The sequence below is a fragment of the Rattus rattus genome, chromosome 2 (genome assembly GCF_011064425.1).
Source record: "Rattus rattus isolate New Zealand chromosome 2, Rrattus_CSIRO_v1, whole genome shotgun sequence".
Lineage (NCBI taxonomy): Eukaryota > Metazoa > Chordata > Mammalia > Rodentia > Muridae > Rattus > Rattus rattus.
Genome location: NC_046155.1, coordinates 82,150,509 through 82,168,698, shown reverse-complemented (window position 1 = coordinate 82,168,698; position 18,190 = coordinate 82,150,509). Strand labels below are relative to the sequence as shown.

The 18,190-nt window shown below is 45.3% G+C and overlaps 1 protein-coding gene across 1 annotated transcript in view; it reads right to left on the bottom strand.

The window, feature by feature from the left end:
- Pdilt (protein disulfide isomerase like, testis expressed) overlaps positions 1-18,190 on the bottom strand; it is a 31,224-nt gene that overhangs the window by 12,312 nt on the left and 722 nt on the right. Inside the window, exons 2-5 of the mRNA XM_032895644.1 lie at positions 13,169-13,368; positions 8,284-8,490; positions 1,522-1,655; positions 308-445 (exon numbers count right to left, since the gene is read on the bottom strand). Of these exons, the coding sequence (XP_032751535.1) occupies positions 308-445; positions 1,522-1,655; positions 8,284-8,490; positions 13,169-13,361 (672 nt within the window). The 5' untranslated portion in view covers positions 13,362-13,368. The remainder of the gene's footprint in view (positions 1-307; positions 446-1,521; positions 1,656-8,283; positions 8,491-13,168; positions 13,369-18,190) is intronic.

The following is an 18,190-nucleotide window of genomic DNA, read 5'->3' as shown; positions in this document are numbered from 1 at the left end:
TTTCCGCAACTGCTATTTTGCCTTTGGTTTTATAATTGGTTTACTCTGCAGAACTTAGATGTGTAGACAGACTGCAGGTAACAAAAGTTTAATAGGGTTTGTGAAGGGACGCCCCAAATTCTATGTATGGCAGATATTGGCAAAGGCAGAGAAGGTGGGAAGTCAGGGGACCAGGAAAACAGATTTCTCACAAGTCAACTAACCAGTGACACTTAGGTCATAGCTAATAGAACCAGAGCTTGTCCCCAAGTGCTATTCCTTAGTATGAAGGGAAAGAGCCCTCACAATCAATAGGGCCAAGACCTACCTTTTTAAATACAAGGACGCTGTCAAGGATCACGTGGAATCGCCCAAATGAATTTTTTATTTGTATTGCTCCAAACGTTAGTTCTGGAAAGTCCTTGATGGTGTCATAAAACAATTCTGCCACTTCTTCCTCTAAATCCTGTTTGGGAAAGACCATTCCATGATTCTCTGGAGAAGCAACAATGCCTGGCTTGAGGGGAAGATAGGAAAGAATACTCCATCTATGCCTTTGATTTTCTAAGTGTTGGGGTTTTGCTGGCTCGTCTGTCTCCTTTTATACATGTTTCCAATCCAAAATGTTTCTCTGACTATGACTGAACCACACACAGCGAATTCTCAGAAATCAAAGGTGATAACTGGATATCTTCACTTTTCCTATTATTAAAAGTTGTTCTAACCCATGAATTGAGAATTTTTTTTAAATTAATTCCTGAATCACTTTCAGAAGAAATGATTTGATTTGACTGTACAGAACACCAAATGTGAACTGGTATTGGGATGCAGCTGCCCTGTTGGCCTTGGGGATTCAGCATTCAGCATGAAAGAATATTTGGGGCAAGAATACTCTTGGGGGAGCAGAAAGGGAAGAGCTATGCACTCTCCTCATGTAAACATGATAGGAAAGATGGATGTTATTGAGAGATGAAGAATTGTCAATCCAAAGTAAATCAGTTACGGCACATGAAAAACTCGTTTTCTACAAGCAAACATACTTGGTAATATTTATAACTGTAAAGAATAAAGAGCAATAGAAAGTGACCATAATACAATTCACAGTGACATTTAAATTCTTTATGTGTTTTTCCAAGCATCTTCCCTACTGCATCTGGATGGGGATCGATCCCTAGAGACCGGCTAAGCCTACGCATAGTTACAGGCACTGTTAGAATCAGAGTTAAAATCATCCTCAAGCTGGAAAACAAAGGCATCCTCTTAGTCTCCGACATTCTAAATAGATACCCCCAGAGATCAGTTCCACTGTTAAAACCAACTAAATAGGAATGCCAATTTCCTCCTACTCTCTCCATTTTTTTCCCCATTCTCTAACTTCTAACATTTCAACTTTTGTGTTCTCTTTCTTTGTTTGAACCAGGAGCTTCTTGGAAACACCAGTTCAGTGGATGGAGAAACTGAACAAGGCTCCCATCCAAGTTAGAAACTCCCCTTCCTTCCCCACACCACTCAGAAATGACCTACAACTCTCCACCCCAGTACCTGGAAGAAGCCAACGATGACCAGGGGCCTGGATTTCACAAAATCGGCCACTTCGTTGCTGTTGTTGAACAAAAGGGCTTTCTTGCTAATTTGTCTTCTCAACCAAACAACCAAAGCTGTTGATTCAACCACATCTGAAGAGAGACAATGAAATGAGTACCATCAGAACTTCCCAGAATTCGATGAACAGAAGCTTCATGTCTTGAATCTCACCCTTTGCAGGCTAAAGACAATATCTCAGTTTTCTTTTTTTTTTCCTCCAGAATTGCAAGACATGAGTTTATCAACAGCAGCCAACTGTTCCTAACTTCTCCCCACAGCCCGGACCCTGTACTGAATATCGTACTTATATTAAAGCTTTACAGCAACTCTATTCCCATTTTGCAGATGAGGAAAGCAAGGTTCAGTTTGCCAACAGCCAGTTCGTCAGCTCACCTAGGAATCTAACCTCAGAGGAAGCATCTTCAGTCCTCTCTAAGGTGATAGAAAAATGAATTTGTTTTCTTAAGATATAAGTCAAAAGGTCACATTTCTGAAAATTCGGGGGAACATCCAGTTTCTGCATCTATGATTCTAATGTTCTCAATGAGATCTAAATATCCTCGAAGGTTCCAGAACCCCAGCTTCTATCACTCTGCTGCCACATGGGAGAGCCAAGCACAGAATTCCTAGCCTCTAGAGTGAGGACACATATTCCAAATCTGGGAAAACATATGGTATACCAGAATGGACACATGGCTGTGTACAGTCAGATGTGCCTTTCCTAGAAGCATCAGTTTCACAAGACAAAAAAATGGGGTAAGTTCTTGTTTATGGTAGTGTCTGGTATATGGTTATGGAGAAATCTTTAAATAATTTTTGAACATAAGAGGATCTGTTTTGAATCGCTTTGAAATGCAGCCAAACCATCATTTGTGACTTGTTAGTTCCTTTAACTATTCATTTACTGGACATATGTGTATTGATTTCCCCTCATTGCATTAAGGTGCATTACTTAGTCTTGCAGATGTTGTTGTGAGTAGAGAAGAAACAAATTACCACAGCTTTTGAAGCTCCTATATGTTGAGGAAGACAATAGTCAGCTAATTGCACAAACAAGTGTATAATCACACCCAAAGGAAATATTTGGAGCAAATTAGATGAACCTGTGGCAAAAATATCTGACCTGGAAGCCAAGATCAAGAAAGGTTTCATAGGGACAATGACATAGGAGCTAAAATCTGAAAAATGGCCAGGAGGTAAGCAGGAAGCATTAAGAAAAGGATAGCCTCCAAGTTAGAGCAGAACACCCGTGCAAAGGCCCCGAAGCAGGACAAGTTGCCTCATAAAGACTGAGCAGTTCATCCAGAATCGCAGAGGCAACTGAAAGAGACTTCTAATATTCTAATATCTTAGTTACATTTTAGCTGCTATGATTAAAAGCAGAAAAAAAAAAAAAATGGCAAAAAGCGCTCGCTCTGGCTCATAGGTCGAAGCACAGCCCATCACAGCAGAGAAGCCAAGGTGGTGGGCAGGAGCCTGGAAGCAGCAGGTTATGTGACATCAAAACACAGAGAGCAGTGAGTATCACGCTCAGCTCACTTGCTCCAGTTCTCATCCTCTAGTACCTGTCTGGGGAAGGCCCACCCTCAGTTAGCATGAGTCTTCCCACATCAATTATCCCAATAAAGCTAATCCTCCACAGCTGTGCCCAGAGCCCCATCTGCCAGGCGATTCTAGATCCAGTCAAAAAGACAACAGGAAGCACCACAATTCCTAAGACAGTGGTTCTCAGCCTTACTGATGCTGCCTTGACCCTCTAATATAATTCCTCATGTTGTGGCGACCCCTCCCCTCAACCATGCAATTATTTTCATTCTTACTTCATGGTGGTAATTTTGCTAATGTTTTGAATTATAATGTAAATATCTGATATGCAGGATATCCAATATGTAACCACTGTGAAAAGGTCATTCAATCCTCAAAGAGGTCGAGACCCCCCCAGGTTGAGAACCTCCATCCTCAGAGCATTAGAACTGTAGGAAAACCATGATTAACACTGTTCCCTGCAGAAGTGCATGATAATGTACATTTAATGACTTTTTACAAAATAGACATGTGCATGTAACTGCTACTCAGATAAAGAAATGGGGTGTGGGGTGTGGTCCTGGCCAGCCTTTCAGGGTCTTAGTATGTTGAGGAAGACAAGCTCCATGGAAGCCTCCGACCCCAGAGTCCTCTCGTTCCTCACCTCTAACATCACGAATCTCTTTGCCTGTCCCTTGCTCCCTAGAGCTGGAATCCTAGGGTATGTTTACTCAGAGCACAGTGACTAGCTTCCATCAGGATTTCTGGGCACAGAAGATGGAACGCTCAGCTTTGGTAGACACAATTAAGATTGACAATAAGGCCTCATGCCTATAACCCTAACTCTCAGGACTGAAGGAGGAGCAGCCTCAAGCCCCAGTCACCCTGGGCTACAGAGTGACCCCATCTCAAGCAAGGCAAAGCAGCATGCACACACAGAAGAGATCACCAAGAAAGCCTTCAAATGAGCTTAGCCATCAGGTCAGCAGGCCCATGGCTGCAGCCTCAATTCTTCCCTGCACCGATGGTTTCCTTGTTCATGTGCTCCCTGCCCCCAGTCATTCTGTCTTACCACCCCTCCCCGGCCCTGGACATTTTCTTATGATTTCCGTAAGTGTATCACTTTCTGAAACTGTTGTCACGATTTGGAGTAAACTTGTGCGCTTCCAGGCACATAGTTAGTGCTCAAAAGAAAAAAGAAAGAAAAACAAAGAGAAAACGAAATCACTATACAATGAGGGAGTGAAGGAAGTGGACCACCAGGAAAGCCAGCTAGAGAGGAGTTGCACCCAGGCCTCTTCTCCTGGGAGTTGCTTCTCCCCTTCTCTGTCTGGTGCTCTGGAGCCTGGAGAGCTCAGGTTCTTGGAGCATCTTATTCCCAAGTGCCTGCAGCTTGGGTACTGCCCTTGCCAGACACTGTGCCTCCCCTGGCTCCTGACTCGGTGCCAGAGGACACAGTGTTAGTAACTCAGGTGTGAATGCTGCGTCAATGATTGACAGGGCCAGAGCTTGGCTGCATATTTCCAAGCACAAGCTGTGACTGCATCACTAATAGAGGCCCCAGAGGCCGTTTGAGTCTCCTTCCTGCAGGGAGGTAGACACAGCCAAGTCTCTCACCACCAGTCCTTGCATACTGGAGGACTGAGCTTTGACCCAGCAAGGACCACATCTCACCAATGGTCATAATAATCCCAGTGCAGGTGGTGCGCAGAGCAATGTCTCTTCTTGGAACTCCAAGGAGTCCTGTCAAGTAGGCATTATTCATTCTGTCTAGAATGAGCAAATGTAAGCCGAGGTCTATAGCTTTTCTCAAGCACTCACAGCCTAAGCACATCCTATTGGAAGAGTGGGCTATCCTGGCGTCCCGTTTCCCCTTTCTGTGCTTGGGAAGTAACATTGAGAGGCAGAGGAATAAGCTCAAAATATAATGTGTTCTTCGGGTGTGTGCCTTCCTGAACTGGGCTCTTGTTATTTCATTTTGTTCAAACTTAACTATTCAGAACATAATTGTTCTGAAATTAATACTTAATAATAAACATTTCCATTTATTTAATATAAAGCACCATGGAGATCACCGTTCAACAAACTTAGCCCTTGAGCCAAATATGGCCCGCTGTTTGATTTTATAAATAAAACTTTATTGAAATACAACCATGCCTGTTCACATAGTGTACAGCAGAATGGGTAGTTATGACAGATTTTCTGCTTCATAAGGCTCTAATATCTACTACTCATCCCTTTCCAGAAGTCTTCCCCGACTTTACTGCTAACTAGCCTGAGCATTGCCTTTGTTAAAAAAAAAAAGCGTTCAATATTTCAATGTATTTCTTTATGTGTGCCAGTGTGCAGGTGCCAAGGAGTATGTGTGAAGGTCAGGGTAGTTTGTTGGAGCCCAATGTGTGGGTTTCAGGGATCAAACTCGGGTTGCCAGGCTTGGCAGCAAGCCCCTGAGCCGTTTTGCCAGCCCCAGCCTAGGATGCTGTGTAGAAGTTGTGACACTTTGCTGGGCACCAGCTGTAAAAGTCACTGCTGGGCTGGGCTGGGGTGTTGAGAAGCATACAAAGCACCCAGAAGCCAGTGCTGGCCCCGCCAGGCCCTGTGCCTTGCAAGCATTGCCCCGCCTTCTGAGCAGCCCGGGGTGGTAGAGATTTCACATGCCTTATTTTAAGATCAGGAAACTGAGGCTGGGCAAGAGGCATTAGCTGCTCCTGAGGCAAAAGGCGAGGACTTGGCTGCAGAGACAGGGACCCAAGGATGGAGGTTAGATCACCCTTGTCTTTGTGGCTTCAAAGCAGATAGCGTTTTGTGAGGTACCTCTTGATCAGAATGCACAGATACCGTGGAAACACAGCTGAGAAGCAGGCTGCATGCCCTAAGCAGTCAGGGTAGACTTCTTGGAAGAGGAGAAGGAAACCTGCTGCATGGCAGAGGTGGTCTCAATAACTCATTGCCACCTCCCAGACAAAGGAGTCCTTAAGTACGTTCTCCTCCAACCTCACATGGAGTGTAGAAGCTACAACACAATCATCTTGTCATCTCTTGACAGAATCAGGTCTCCGTTGTCCGTCAACAGGGAAGGGCAAGCCAGCACCTGAGCTGTGCCATGAGCAGGTGTGTATTTGCACAAAGTACACCAGGCCTGCTTCATTCTTCACGGTCCTCCCTGAGGCCAAGACATCAAGGGCCCTTGCTTGGCTTAGATGGTTGCCTCTTACTGAGGATCATTCCTCAGCATCCCGAGCAATCAAATGCCATCCCTCTTGTCACATCCCTTTTCTGGTTCCACACACTACCCCTCATTTGGACTGTTGGGCACTGAAACCCTGCCTGGTTTGTTACACAAAGTGCCTTTCCCAGCCAGCCTGCCCAGTGTCTTCCTTGCGCCCTCTTGTGGGCATTCTGAGAACTGCAACGAGCTTGCATTTCCCTTGCTCCTAAAGTCTAAATCTCCAGGTCCTGCAGCAATATTCCATTAGGTTTGTTCAAAGCTAAACTGCCTACTTCTTCTTCATCTCCTGAGTTGGACTGTCTCCTTTGTGTGGCTCATTTAGCTCCTGGGATTTTCTTGTGCTCCCTGCTTAGAAGGCTTCAGAAGTGACAGACTCTGTAAACAGCAGTGCTTGTTTTCTGATTCTGCCGTTCGACGCATATACCATTCTAGAAGACGGGCTTGGTTCTTTTGTTACACTCACTTATGAATTATTCAAGGATGTGTGCCACAACTTACCTGTGGAGGTCAGGGAGCAACTGACAGGCATGGACTGCCCTCTTCCACCCTGAGGGTTGCAGGAATGGAACTCAGGTCCAGTCTTGGCAGCAATGGAGCTACCTCAGCCCCTGCTTCTTTCAGGCCTTCCCCAGGGTTTTTTTTTTTTTTATTAACAGGAATGGAACCCTTTCAGGTCCACCTCCCCATTGGCAACAAGTTCATGGGGTTCTTTAGCACCCACTGGGCTACCTATTCATTGTACCTGATATTCATTGGTCCAGAGTCATCCTCCATGCTTTAGGGAGTGGCTTAGTCCCTGGAAGCTCTTTGCAGGCTTTCAAGCCTTCCAGTTTTTTCTCTGTAACATTCATCCATTCTTCCACCCAGCAGTGAGTCCATCCATCCATCTGCTGCACCAGCCTATCCAGTATCTGTTTATACATCCCATATCTCATATCTATTAACACTTAAAAATCAGGATCATCTGTGCCACACACTAAAGTATATAATTCTCCAGACATCTTCATCATCATGGTAATGTGTCAGTATCTGGGTTTGTGAATAAATTTGTCAGCAAATAAAGCAATGAGTGACAGTGGGAGAGAAAGTACTGGGTAGACACCCCACTCAACCTTCTGTTCCAGTACCCTCGGGTCCTTCTTGATTGTTTATGTGTGCGAATGTACATGCCTGTGTGTGCATGTGTGTGTGTGTGTAAGAGTGTGTGTGTGTGTGTGTGTGTGTGTGTGTGTGTGTGTATTCAGAGGCTCAAAGGTCAACCATACATGTCCTGTGTTCACCCCCCCTTTTTTTTTCAAATGGGGCCTCTCACTGGTCTAAAAGTTACCAAGTCAGCTAGCTTGGATGACTTGCTAGTCCTATCCACCTGCCCATTTCCACCTCCCCAGCTCTGGGATTACAAGAAGTCATCACCAATCCTGCATTTTTTTCCCATAGGAGTCCTGGAGATCAAACCTGGATCCTTGGCAAGCACTTTACTATCAAGGCTATGTCTTCAGCCCCTGGCAACCCCCTCTTTGGGCCAGAAGTGTTTCCCTGACAAAATTCTCTAGTACAAGAGCAGAGTTGGAAAGAACCTCTGGTCTGGAGTCTAAAACTCATGTTCCCCTCCTTAGCTGAGGTCTTGTGGTGGGAAGGCTGAATGCTCACCAAGTCCCATTTTCCTTCTAGACATAGAGCTGAGCCATATGTCTAAGCCCCCTTGCGTTTCAGTGGGATCATGGATCAGAATTCCAGCCAATGGATCACAAGTAGGAATAATGTTGCAACTCTCCAGCCATGCCCACTACCTATGGTGACTTCCTGTGTCTGGATACCGAGGAAAAAGGAGATGACTCCAGGGAGTGACGAAAATAAGGATCCCAGGTCAACTGGGAAGTGTGTGGACCAGAATGTCACATATCCAGCCTTGAGCTGCCAATGGCTTCCCATGACCATGCAACCACCTCAATCCCAGTCACCATTACCTTTGCAGCTGATGGGTTCTAACCTGTTGCCCTCATAAAACAGCTTCAACTCCGGGGCATGGGTGATGTCAAACTCCTGCTTAAGCTCCGTCTCCATGGTGATGTCCACTTTGCCAAAGCCCAAGCCATTCTTGCCCTTCCCAAAGATCTCCGCAGCTTTGCCCAGCTCCTTGGCCAGCTTCCTGGACTGTTTTAAGGTTGGATTGTCTGAAAGAAGCAGTGTAAAGATAAACTAGGCTTCTCTCTCCCCTTCCCTTTCCGGTCCTCTTTGTCCTGGGAGCCCCTGGCCCCTGTGTTCACAACTAAGGAGTAGGTTTCAGAAATGTTACAGGCAAAGAGGCAAATGCATCTTAGAAAGGAATGATTTGGGAGATTTTTAGAATCAAGTGAAATTATTTAACAGTGACATGGTGCTTAGTATTTTCTAAGGGTTTTGCAGGTATTAAGACTATTGCCCCTCTCAGTAATCTTAGATAGATGTTATCATCATCATCACCACCACCACTACCATCATCATCATCATCGTCATCATCATCCTCCTCCTCCAATTTTATAGGTGTGGAAACTGGGGTACAACAAAACCACATACTTGCCCAAGGCCCTGATACCAGGACATACTCAAGCTGGCTGCAGAGCTCCTATTTTTTAACTTTCCGTAGGCATGTAAAAGCACTTAGATTAATGACTATTGCATAATAAAGACATAATGCATTTTAATTACCACTGTTATTAAATAATGTAAATTTTTCTTTGGTCAGAAATTAAGGGCTAGTGATATAGCTCATTTGCGCCATCTGGTGGAATGTTGTGGAACTAAGCAATCATTGTGCCTCTCCTGCAGTGACTAGGAACTCTCCAAAATCAGGTGAGGAGTGTGTGAGGAGCTGGGCACACTTGATTCTCACTCCCCTCTCTGATCCCACCACTTTGCCAAGGGGTAGCCAAAGGGACTTTGTACTCTGTTATAGTATATTAATATTCTGGAGTCCTTGGCTGTTCACACAGCTGGGCAGCGAGTGAGGTAGGGGCTCTTTACTAAAATCAGCCTCAGAGAACTGACCTTGGTCATGGCATGGATGTCCACGCTGGCGGGGGAGGAGATGAAATGGTAAACGTCCTGATGACAGTGACAGACTGCAGATCCTTACTGCCACATGTCTGAGGCTGATATCTGAGTAGGGACTGGGGGAAAACAACTTCCCTTTCAACCCAGAACATTCTATCTTTTCCAAACCTCCTGTCCATCTGGCACACTTGGGGATGGGTGCCAAGGCCACATCTGACAGATATATGTTCATAAAGCAATGCCTTGGAGGCTGGGCCTTGTGACAGCTGGCACTGGCCCGGTTGCCCGTCACTGCTGGGTCCTGAGTGTGAATGATCACTCTCATAAAACTCCCCAAGCAAGGATGGCAGCAGAGACTTCGTGCCTCCCACACGGATCGATGCTTCTTCTATCTGCTCTGCCACCATTGTTACCTTCATTACACCCATCTATCGCCAGCAGCAAGCTCTGGCCTCTTTGCCAGTCGCTCTGCTCAGTGGCCTCTCCCAGCTTCCCTGCGGACCTCATCATGCTGGGCTCATGCTTGCTGAGTTTGTGAGCGCATATGATCAGGCAGGAGAAGCCTTGGGATCATCGCCAAATGGTAGAGCATTTAGAGACTCCACACAGAACCGCATGGGCTGTCTGAAATGGAGGTAGAGGAGACTGTGCTGCCAAGGGCACAGGCCTCTCCAACTTCCGTCCCGCCCACCCCTTCTCTTCTCCATAGTACTTTTAGCCACAAGATACACCACATGTTTTGCTTCTAAAGCGTTTGTCTCTCCTCTCCTGCCTGTGAGTTCTGGGAAGGAAATGTAGCTCACCACTCATTCCTCAGTGCTGAGAATACATCTGGGCTGTTCCAAGCCTTCAGTGAATACTTATGAGTAAATACGTACATCTTCTGAAGATCAATGCAGTGGTATGGGACAGATTGAACAGTCATTTAGGTGGAAGAATGGGTTTAAACCGAGACCAGTTGGTTGCGTGACCCTAACCTTTTTCAAACTTGCTTCATGGGTAAGATGGGGACCAATGTACAGTGTTTACAATGCAGGTGTTTGATAAATGTCCAAAAAAGTAGCACTGCCAAAGTTAAAACCATGACAGCTATCATCAGCAATGCCTTTATATCACCACAACCATTGTCACCATCAGCTTCTCCATCACTGCCATCATCACCCACATCACTATCTACACCAATGTCATCATCATCATCGTCGTCGTCGTCATCATCATCACCCACATCACTATCTACATCATTGTCATTTCCACTACCACCACCACCACCACCACCACCACCATCACCATCATTTCCTAAATCTTAATCTCTACCATATTATCATTATCATCACTTCCATCAACATCACTGTAAAAGGAATTATAAATTGTAGCTAGCTTTTATAAAGAGACACACAATCCAGGCATTTTATTTACAAGCTGTAACCTACATTGGGCAGGTTTTGGAGCTTTTCTGACTTACAACCCAGCCATATGTCCCTTGTTGCTTACTGTTCTTCCTGGCCACATGCTCACGGTCCATCTCCTTCCATGGCAGTTTCCTCCTCTTCTGTCTCCTTTCTTCTTTTTCTTTCCTTATCTGCAACTCCCAGTCAGGTAACTGAAAACCCTCCTACCTCTATCTCCCACCCAATCACAGACGGTCTTTTATTGACCAATTAACTTGGGGAGCAAGGTTACAAAGCATTACTTGGTGAAAGGGAGGATGTGCTTGTTGGTGGCAACCAGATCTTGGGGGCCAGTATTTAGCATTTAAACACAGAGCAGGGCCGGACCAACCCCCACCCATCACTATCTTTAGGATAATCTCTATTCTGCATTAGTTACTATTTATTTATTTATTTATTTATTTATTTATTTATTTATTTAGACTATACTAAAACACTCCAACTAAAAGCAACTTGGGGAGAAAAACAATTTATGTGCCTTATAGTTCCAAGTCAGAATCATTACTGAGGGAAGTCAGAGCAGGAAGTCAAACAGGAATCAAATCATAAACCAGGGAGAAATGCTGCTTACAAGCTTGCCAGGGACCACCTGTCCAAGGAATGGTGATCCATTCCACAGAGGTTTTCACACTGCTATATTAACTAATAATTAATACAGTACCTCAGAGGCATGCCACAGACCAATATGAGCTGAGCAGTTTCTCAACTGAGGCTTCTCCCCATGGATAACTCTATTTATTCTAAGTCGGGTTGTCAATCAAGGCCGGCCTGGGCAGTTGTCACCATTGCCATCATTATATTTATCACCATCAACATCTCTCCATTTTTACCTCTGTCATCACCAAGTATCACCATCATCCCAATCCCAATCGCCATCTTCATCATCACCACCACCAGTATCTACTGTGACCCCAAGACACATTCCTGCTGCCTTTGCTTTAGGCCCTAATACAACAACTTCTAAATCTTTGCTTGGTCACTTTCTACCAAAAATGTAGACTTTCTCTCTTTCTTTAACTCATTCAAGTTAATTGTCACAGAGAAAATGAGATCTCAAGAAAATATCATTCATTCATTCATTCATTCATTAATTCATTCATTCTTTAATTGACATGTGTGAAGACCTACCATGTTCCACTAGTGCCAGATCTAGGCATAGACATGGGTAGGGTTTGCTTCTCTAGCCCACAGTACATGCAAGTTTAGAAGTACTTTTGATATGATCTGGCAAATGTACCAGAAGGAAGGCTAAGAAGAAGACTGGGAAAGAGTCTTCCCCAGGCTAAATGGGAATGAGTAAAAGCTTCCTCATAAAATTAAATCTCACAGTCCAAGGTCAAAACTGAAGCAAGGATACTACAGAACCAAGTGCAGGACAAACAGCCCAGAGACTGTTCTGACAACTAGAGCTGCGTTCTGAGAACCAGCTTCTCTGGGTGCTTTACAGAGAGCACACAGAAGACACAAGGAACCCATAGGGGAGCCTACTTCAGGTCTCAGGCAGGAAATGGTAAGCAGGAGGCCTTCAGAGACAGATGGTGTGGAGAGAACTGGGGACCACAGAGTTTGGGGTACAGAAACAGTAGAGTATAGAAATACACCCTACATGAGGCTACAGCAAACTGGAGGATGACCCTGAGGTTTCTGACTTTGACACTGAATGTGTGGTGGTGTCATTCATGCACACATGAGGTTATGAGAAACAGGTGATCAGAACCACATCCAAAATAATGAAGTTTGTTTTAGACACAGACAGCTTGAGACCTGAGAAGTAAAGGTTCTGCCAAGCATCGACCCTAAGTTCTAAAGAAGATGAGAGACTGGCCAAGGATTAGAGAGCCACTGCAATCTCCTCAAAATTCTCCTGCATAAAAAGCCCACCTTTGAGGAAAACATTTATAAGCCTTCCCCAAAATGATTTTCCCAAAGGTTAATTTAGAAGGCCTACCAGTTTTCAAAAACTCATTTTGAATTCGATTGTGTATTGACAGAATCAACAATGGGAACTTAATGACTTTAATTGAGTGTCGCTTTCAGATGGCTATAATCTCTGCTCATGTGAAGGGAAGTGTTGACATACTTTGAAGTATTCGTATTGGTTGCTATTGGAGTGACTAAAAACCATAAAAGCAGGAGCTGAGCGTGTATCTCAGTAGTAGAGAGTTCAAGAAAAAAAGATGATAGCCTTCCACTGTGACAGAACAGCTATTAGTGAGCAGAATTTTGCCTTCTTACAGGGACAGACCAATGCCCAGCTGAGTGCCTGCAGTACTTCTGTGCTTCCTATGCATTTGATAGTATATTGAAGCCCTGTGGTCCCCCAAATCAATGAGACAGGCAACACCCTTCATTGCCAGAGCCAGATACTCACGGAAAATCACCATTAGGAAGCGGGTCTCATTCAGTGTCTGCGTCAAGCCTGCAGGAGTCAACACCATTAAGTTATGATCCTCCAGGATGTGCAAAGGCTGGGAAATGTTGATGCCGGTGTCCATCTCTGGTGAGCCAAGGACCTCTGAGAGGCAAGCAGCCAGCAGCAGCAATGGTGTCCAGAGCAGTTCCATAGATCGCCTGCAGGGGGCAGCAGGGGAAACATTTCTTCTCGAACCTACTCTGACGTGGAGCACGCAGGGCTCGCAGCATTCAGGCGCTGCACACAGCTTGACAGCAGCTGTACAGCAAAAGACAAGGTTGTTTGAGCAACCTCGATCCCTGGACACTGATTATATAAGGGAAGCTAGAACAACTCCCATACATCAAGGCCTGGAATCAAACACAGGCCATCACTGGTTTCCTAGTTACTTGGAGAGAAGTTTGCAGAATGAGTGCCACTGGAGAATGCCAAAGGGAGTCTCTCATTGGTCACCTCCCACTATCCTTTACTAATACTAATGCTGCTTCCTGCCCCACCAACTCTACCCAGACCACTTCCTTTAACCCTTGAACCAAAAATTTCATATTTTTCCTTTCTCTGTTTGCTACATTTGATCAAAACACTCTTCATAAGAGTGAGCCACAGGTCAGTGTCTATGCTAGGATGTTTCAAGATTTCCCTTGTCAATGCAATTAATCTAAATCTCTTCATTTTACCCTCAGACTCCTAGACAAGGGCAGAAAGCAGCCATAGTCTTCCCCAATATCACAAGAACAGTCTCTAGGCTACATACTAACATTCTTCTCTTCTGAAAACTCTTGAGCCAGGTCCCACAGTTCAAATTACCCTTCTTACTACTGTCTTCCATGTTCCCACTAGGATGGCCCATGAAGCCCCACTTAACACATTCCACTGCTTTCCTAATTTAAAAAATCCTAAAATCCACATCCCTCTGGACAAAAGCATGGGCAAGACTATCACAGCAATAACCCAGTCCCTGGTACCAACTTCTGTCTTAGAGTTTTACTGCTGTGAAGTGACACCATGACCAAGGCAAGTCTTATAGAGGACAACATTTAATCGGGGCTGGCTTGCAGGTTCAGAGGTCCCATCATCACTATGGTACAAAGCATGGTAGCCTCCAGGCAGATGGTGCTGGGGAAGGAGCTGAGAGTTCTACATCTCGTTCTGCAGAAGGAGACTGTGCGCCACCCTTGGTATAGCTTGAGTATAGGAGACCTCAAAGCCCACCCCCACACTGACACACTTCCTCCAACAACGTCACACCTCCTCCAATAAAGCCGCACCACCTAATAGTGCCACTCCCTGTGGGCCAAGCATTGAAACACATGAATCTATAGAGGCCAAACCTATTCATGACACCACAGACCTGTCTTAGTTACTGCTATGATGAAACACCTTGACCATGAGCAAGCTGTGAAGGAAGGGTTTATTCAGCTTACATTTCCATATCACTGTACATCGCTGAAGGAAGCTAGGACAGGCACTAAAACTGGCAAAAACCTGGAGGCAGAGGCTGGTGCAGAGGCCATTGAAGAGTTCTCCTTACTGGCTTGTTATCTATGCATTGCTCAGTCTTTCTTATAGAACACAGGACCTCCATCCCTTGAATGGCCCCACCAACAATGGGCTGAACCTTCCTCCATTAACCACTAATTAAGAAAATGCCCTACAGGCCTGCCTATAGCCTAATACTGAGGCAATTTCTCAATTGAGGCTCCCACCTCCCAGTGACTCCAGCTTGTGTCAAGTTGACATAAAACTCACCAGTATAAGACTCAAATATCAAAGGTCCTTAGATGATTCTTGAACTCCTTGTTCTTTTATCTCTTTATCTGGGAAATTTTGAGTAGGTGCAAACTAGCGAAATAGCAATATGTGTCCTCAAGACACACACTCCTAAGGTCCATAGCCCGACAAATTATTCCATTTATAGTCTCATAAACTTTCTTAAGTTATTGTGAAGTTTATCTCTCAGGCATTCTACATGTCACCTATAAATATTTAAATATGAATTTCTAAATGATAAGGAATTGTTAAGAGTATAGAAACCACAATATAACCACCTTCAGTGAAATAGAAATAACATCTTTGTATCATTAACTATCTAGGCAGTGTGCAAATTTTCTTGATAATCTCATGCAATTTGTGTGTGTGTGTGTGTGTGTGTGTGTGTGTGTGTGTGTGTGTGTGGTATGTGTGCATATTTGTGTGATGTGTGGGTGTTTGCAAGCTACCAAGCCTGTGTGAAGGACAGAAAGACGGCTTTGGGTGTCATACCTCACTTTCTACCTTGTTTAAAGCATGCACTTGAAGTGCCTGATTCCAGAGCTCCGGGTCTGTATCACAGAAAACAGACCGTACCGGCTGGTAAGACAAGCTCACTGTCTTAGTCAGTGTTCTATTGCTGTGAAGAGATACCATGACCACTCTCAACTCTTATGAAGAAAAGCCTTTAATTGGGGCTCCCTTAGAGATTCAGAGGTGTAGTCCATTATCATCATGGTGGGGAGCATGGTAGCATGCAGGCAGACGTGGTGCTGGAGGAACTGACTTCTACATCCAGATCCATAGACAGCAGGAAGAGAGAGCCCCTGGGGCTGGTTTGGGCTTCTGAAATACCAAAGAAGTGACACACTTCCAAAAAGCCCATACCTCCTAATCCCTTCAAATAGTGCCAACCCCTGGTGACCAAGCATTCAAGTCTATGAGCCCATAGAGCTCATTCTAGCCACTGTATTCACCATCGATCTTCTCTATACTTATGGGGCCAGAAAGCTGTGTGACTCAGGGAGCTAGTCCAGAGCAAAAGTGATATCAAGATAGGTCTAAACTCTCAAAATCTCATCCTGAGACTCGCAGAAGTAGGACTGGCCCCTCCTTGCTCTAGGCCTGCATGTGCCTAATCATGCGGCATCTATAACCCTCACTTCTGCCACCCCTGAGGTAGTGTAGCCAAATTACAGCTTTAACTTCCTCATTCCCTACAAGGACATGTCCAGCAAGCAGTGGAAATTCCTCTTCATGTAAATGAAGTATTCCCAAAACCTCAGCCCAAGCAAATGATGTTACTCACCCAAAACCCCACTCCACTCCCCGAGGTTTCTATAGGCCTTGTTACCCCCAATAAAGGTTTCAGTGAAAACCTCTCAGAGACGGCTGTTTCTCCCCAGCACTCAAGATGGCCAAGTTCTTGTGAACCCACCCTGCCCAAATAAACTTTGCTCCTTCCAACCCTGCCCTGTGTCCAGTGGCTCCTAGACACCCTGAGGGCTGAAACAGACTGGAGCCAGCACATGCCAACTTTGCTTTCTCATTTGGTCATCTGTCCATCCATCCATCCATCCATCCATCCATCCATCCATCCATCCATTTACTGTCTTAGTTAGGGTTTCTTGCTGTGAAGAGATACAGTGACCATGGCAGTTTTTATAAAGGACAACACTGAATTGGGGCTGCCTTACCATTTTAGGGGTTCAGTCCACGATCATCATGGAAGCATGGCCCCACAGAGGCAGTCATGTACTGGAGAAGTATCTGAGACTCTACATCAGTATCCCCAGCAGGAGGAAGAGCCAGGAACACACTTTCTCCAACAAGGCCACAGCTGCTTTAATAAGGCCACACCCCCTGAGTAGTGCCACTCCTTATGATCCCATGGGGGTCATTTTTATTCAAACAAGAACATTCACTCATTCATTGGTTCGCTCACTATGCATTTTTGAGGTGATGACCCATGCTGCTTTCCCTTCTAGGCACAGAAAGAAGCAGACTAGAGTCTTTGGGTTCTGCTGGGAAACAAGTAAATGAGACAGAAAGTAAGATGCTGGTAAGAGCTGGGGACAGGAGCAGGGAAGAAAGACTGGAAAAGGTGAAAGGGAGAGTGTAGCATTTAAAGCAGGCAATGGTAGAAAGCTTTGTCGAGGGAACATGTGACTACAGCAAGCAAATAAATGAACTAACTGTTTACATTCTCCAGGGGCGGAAAGACTGCAACCCCTCCTCCCAGCCATCAGCCCCTGCTCTCCTTGCTCTTTCTCCCGAGAGTCCCTGAAGCCTCGGCTTGCCTCTGCATCACCTCTGGGAGACCCTCAAGCTCTGCAGCCCTGCAGGCACTATGCCCTCAGCTGCTCTCCGCCTGTGCCTTGAGTGTTTGTTTCCTGGGTGTGGACCTCATTCTTTATGTGCCTGCCTGCTCCTGTGGCCAGTGTCCTTTGTGTTTCCCTCCTGAGACCCCTCTCACCCAGACAGTGCTCAGTCCTAAAACTTCTAAGCTCAGATTCAATGTCAGTCCCCAATTCAGGGGATGGTGACTGGAATGGGACCCTTCCTTGGTAGGAATAGGTGACACTGAAGGAGTGTTCCCAAGCTCTTTTGTGGGAGTTTGTCCACCAGGATTCCACCAATATGGCCCTCCATATCCCAACCACTATTGGCTCTTATCCAGACCAGGGGATGCTCAATGGTCTTCTATTCTTTGGATTCCTCAATCCTCTCTCTCTCTCTCTCTCTCTCTCTCTCTCTCTCTCTCTCTCTCTCTCTCTCTCTCTCTCTTTTTTTTTTTTTTTTTTGGTTTTTCTTTCTCTCTCTCTCTCTCTCTCTCTCTCACACACACACACACACACACACAAGCAGTCCAGTCAGAGACCACCATTTTTAATATGAACTAGACCAAATTGCTTCCCTTTCTGGAAAGGTTCTTATCATCTGCCAGCATGAATCATCCAAAAACTTGCGCAGTCTCTCAGGTCCAATGTCTCTAGACCTTGTCCTTAATGCCCTGTGACCTCGGTCTCTCCCCAGCTTCACTCCCCAGAACTTTGTTTCTGTCTACAACTTGTTTATCTCACCTTCTGGTCATCCAGAGCTGAGCTTGGAAGATCCTACTGAGAGTATGCACCAATGGACACCAGAGGTCACCCTAGCTCAGATACCAGCTATCAGGTGGGGAGGTTTCTCAAGTCACCCAACCTCATTCACCTCCATCTGTAGCACCCT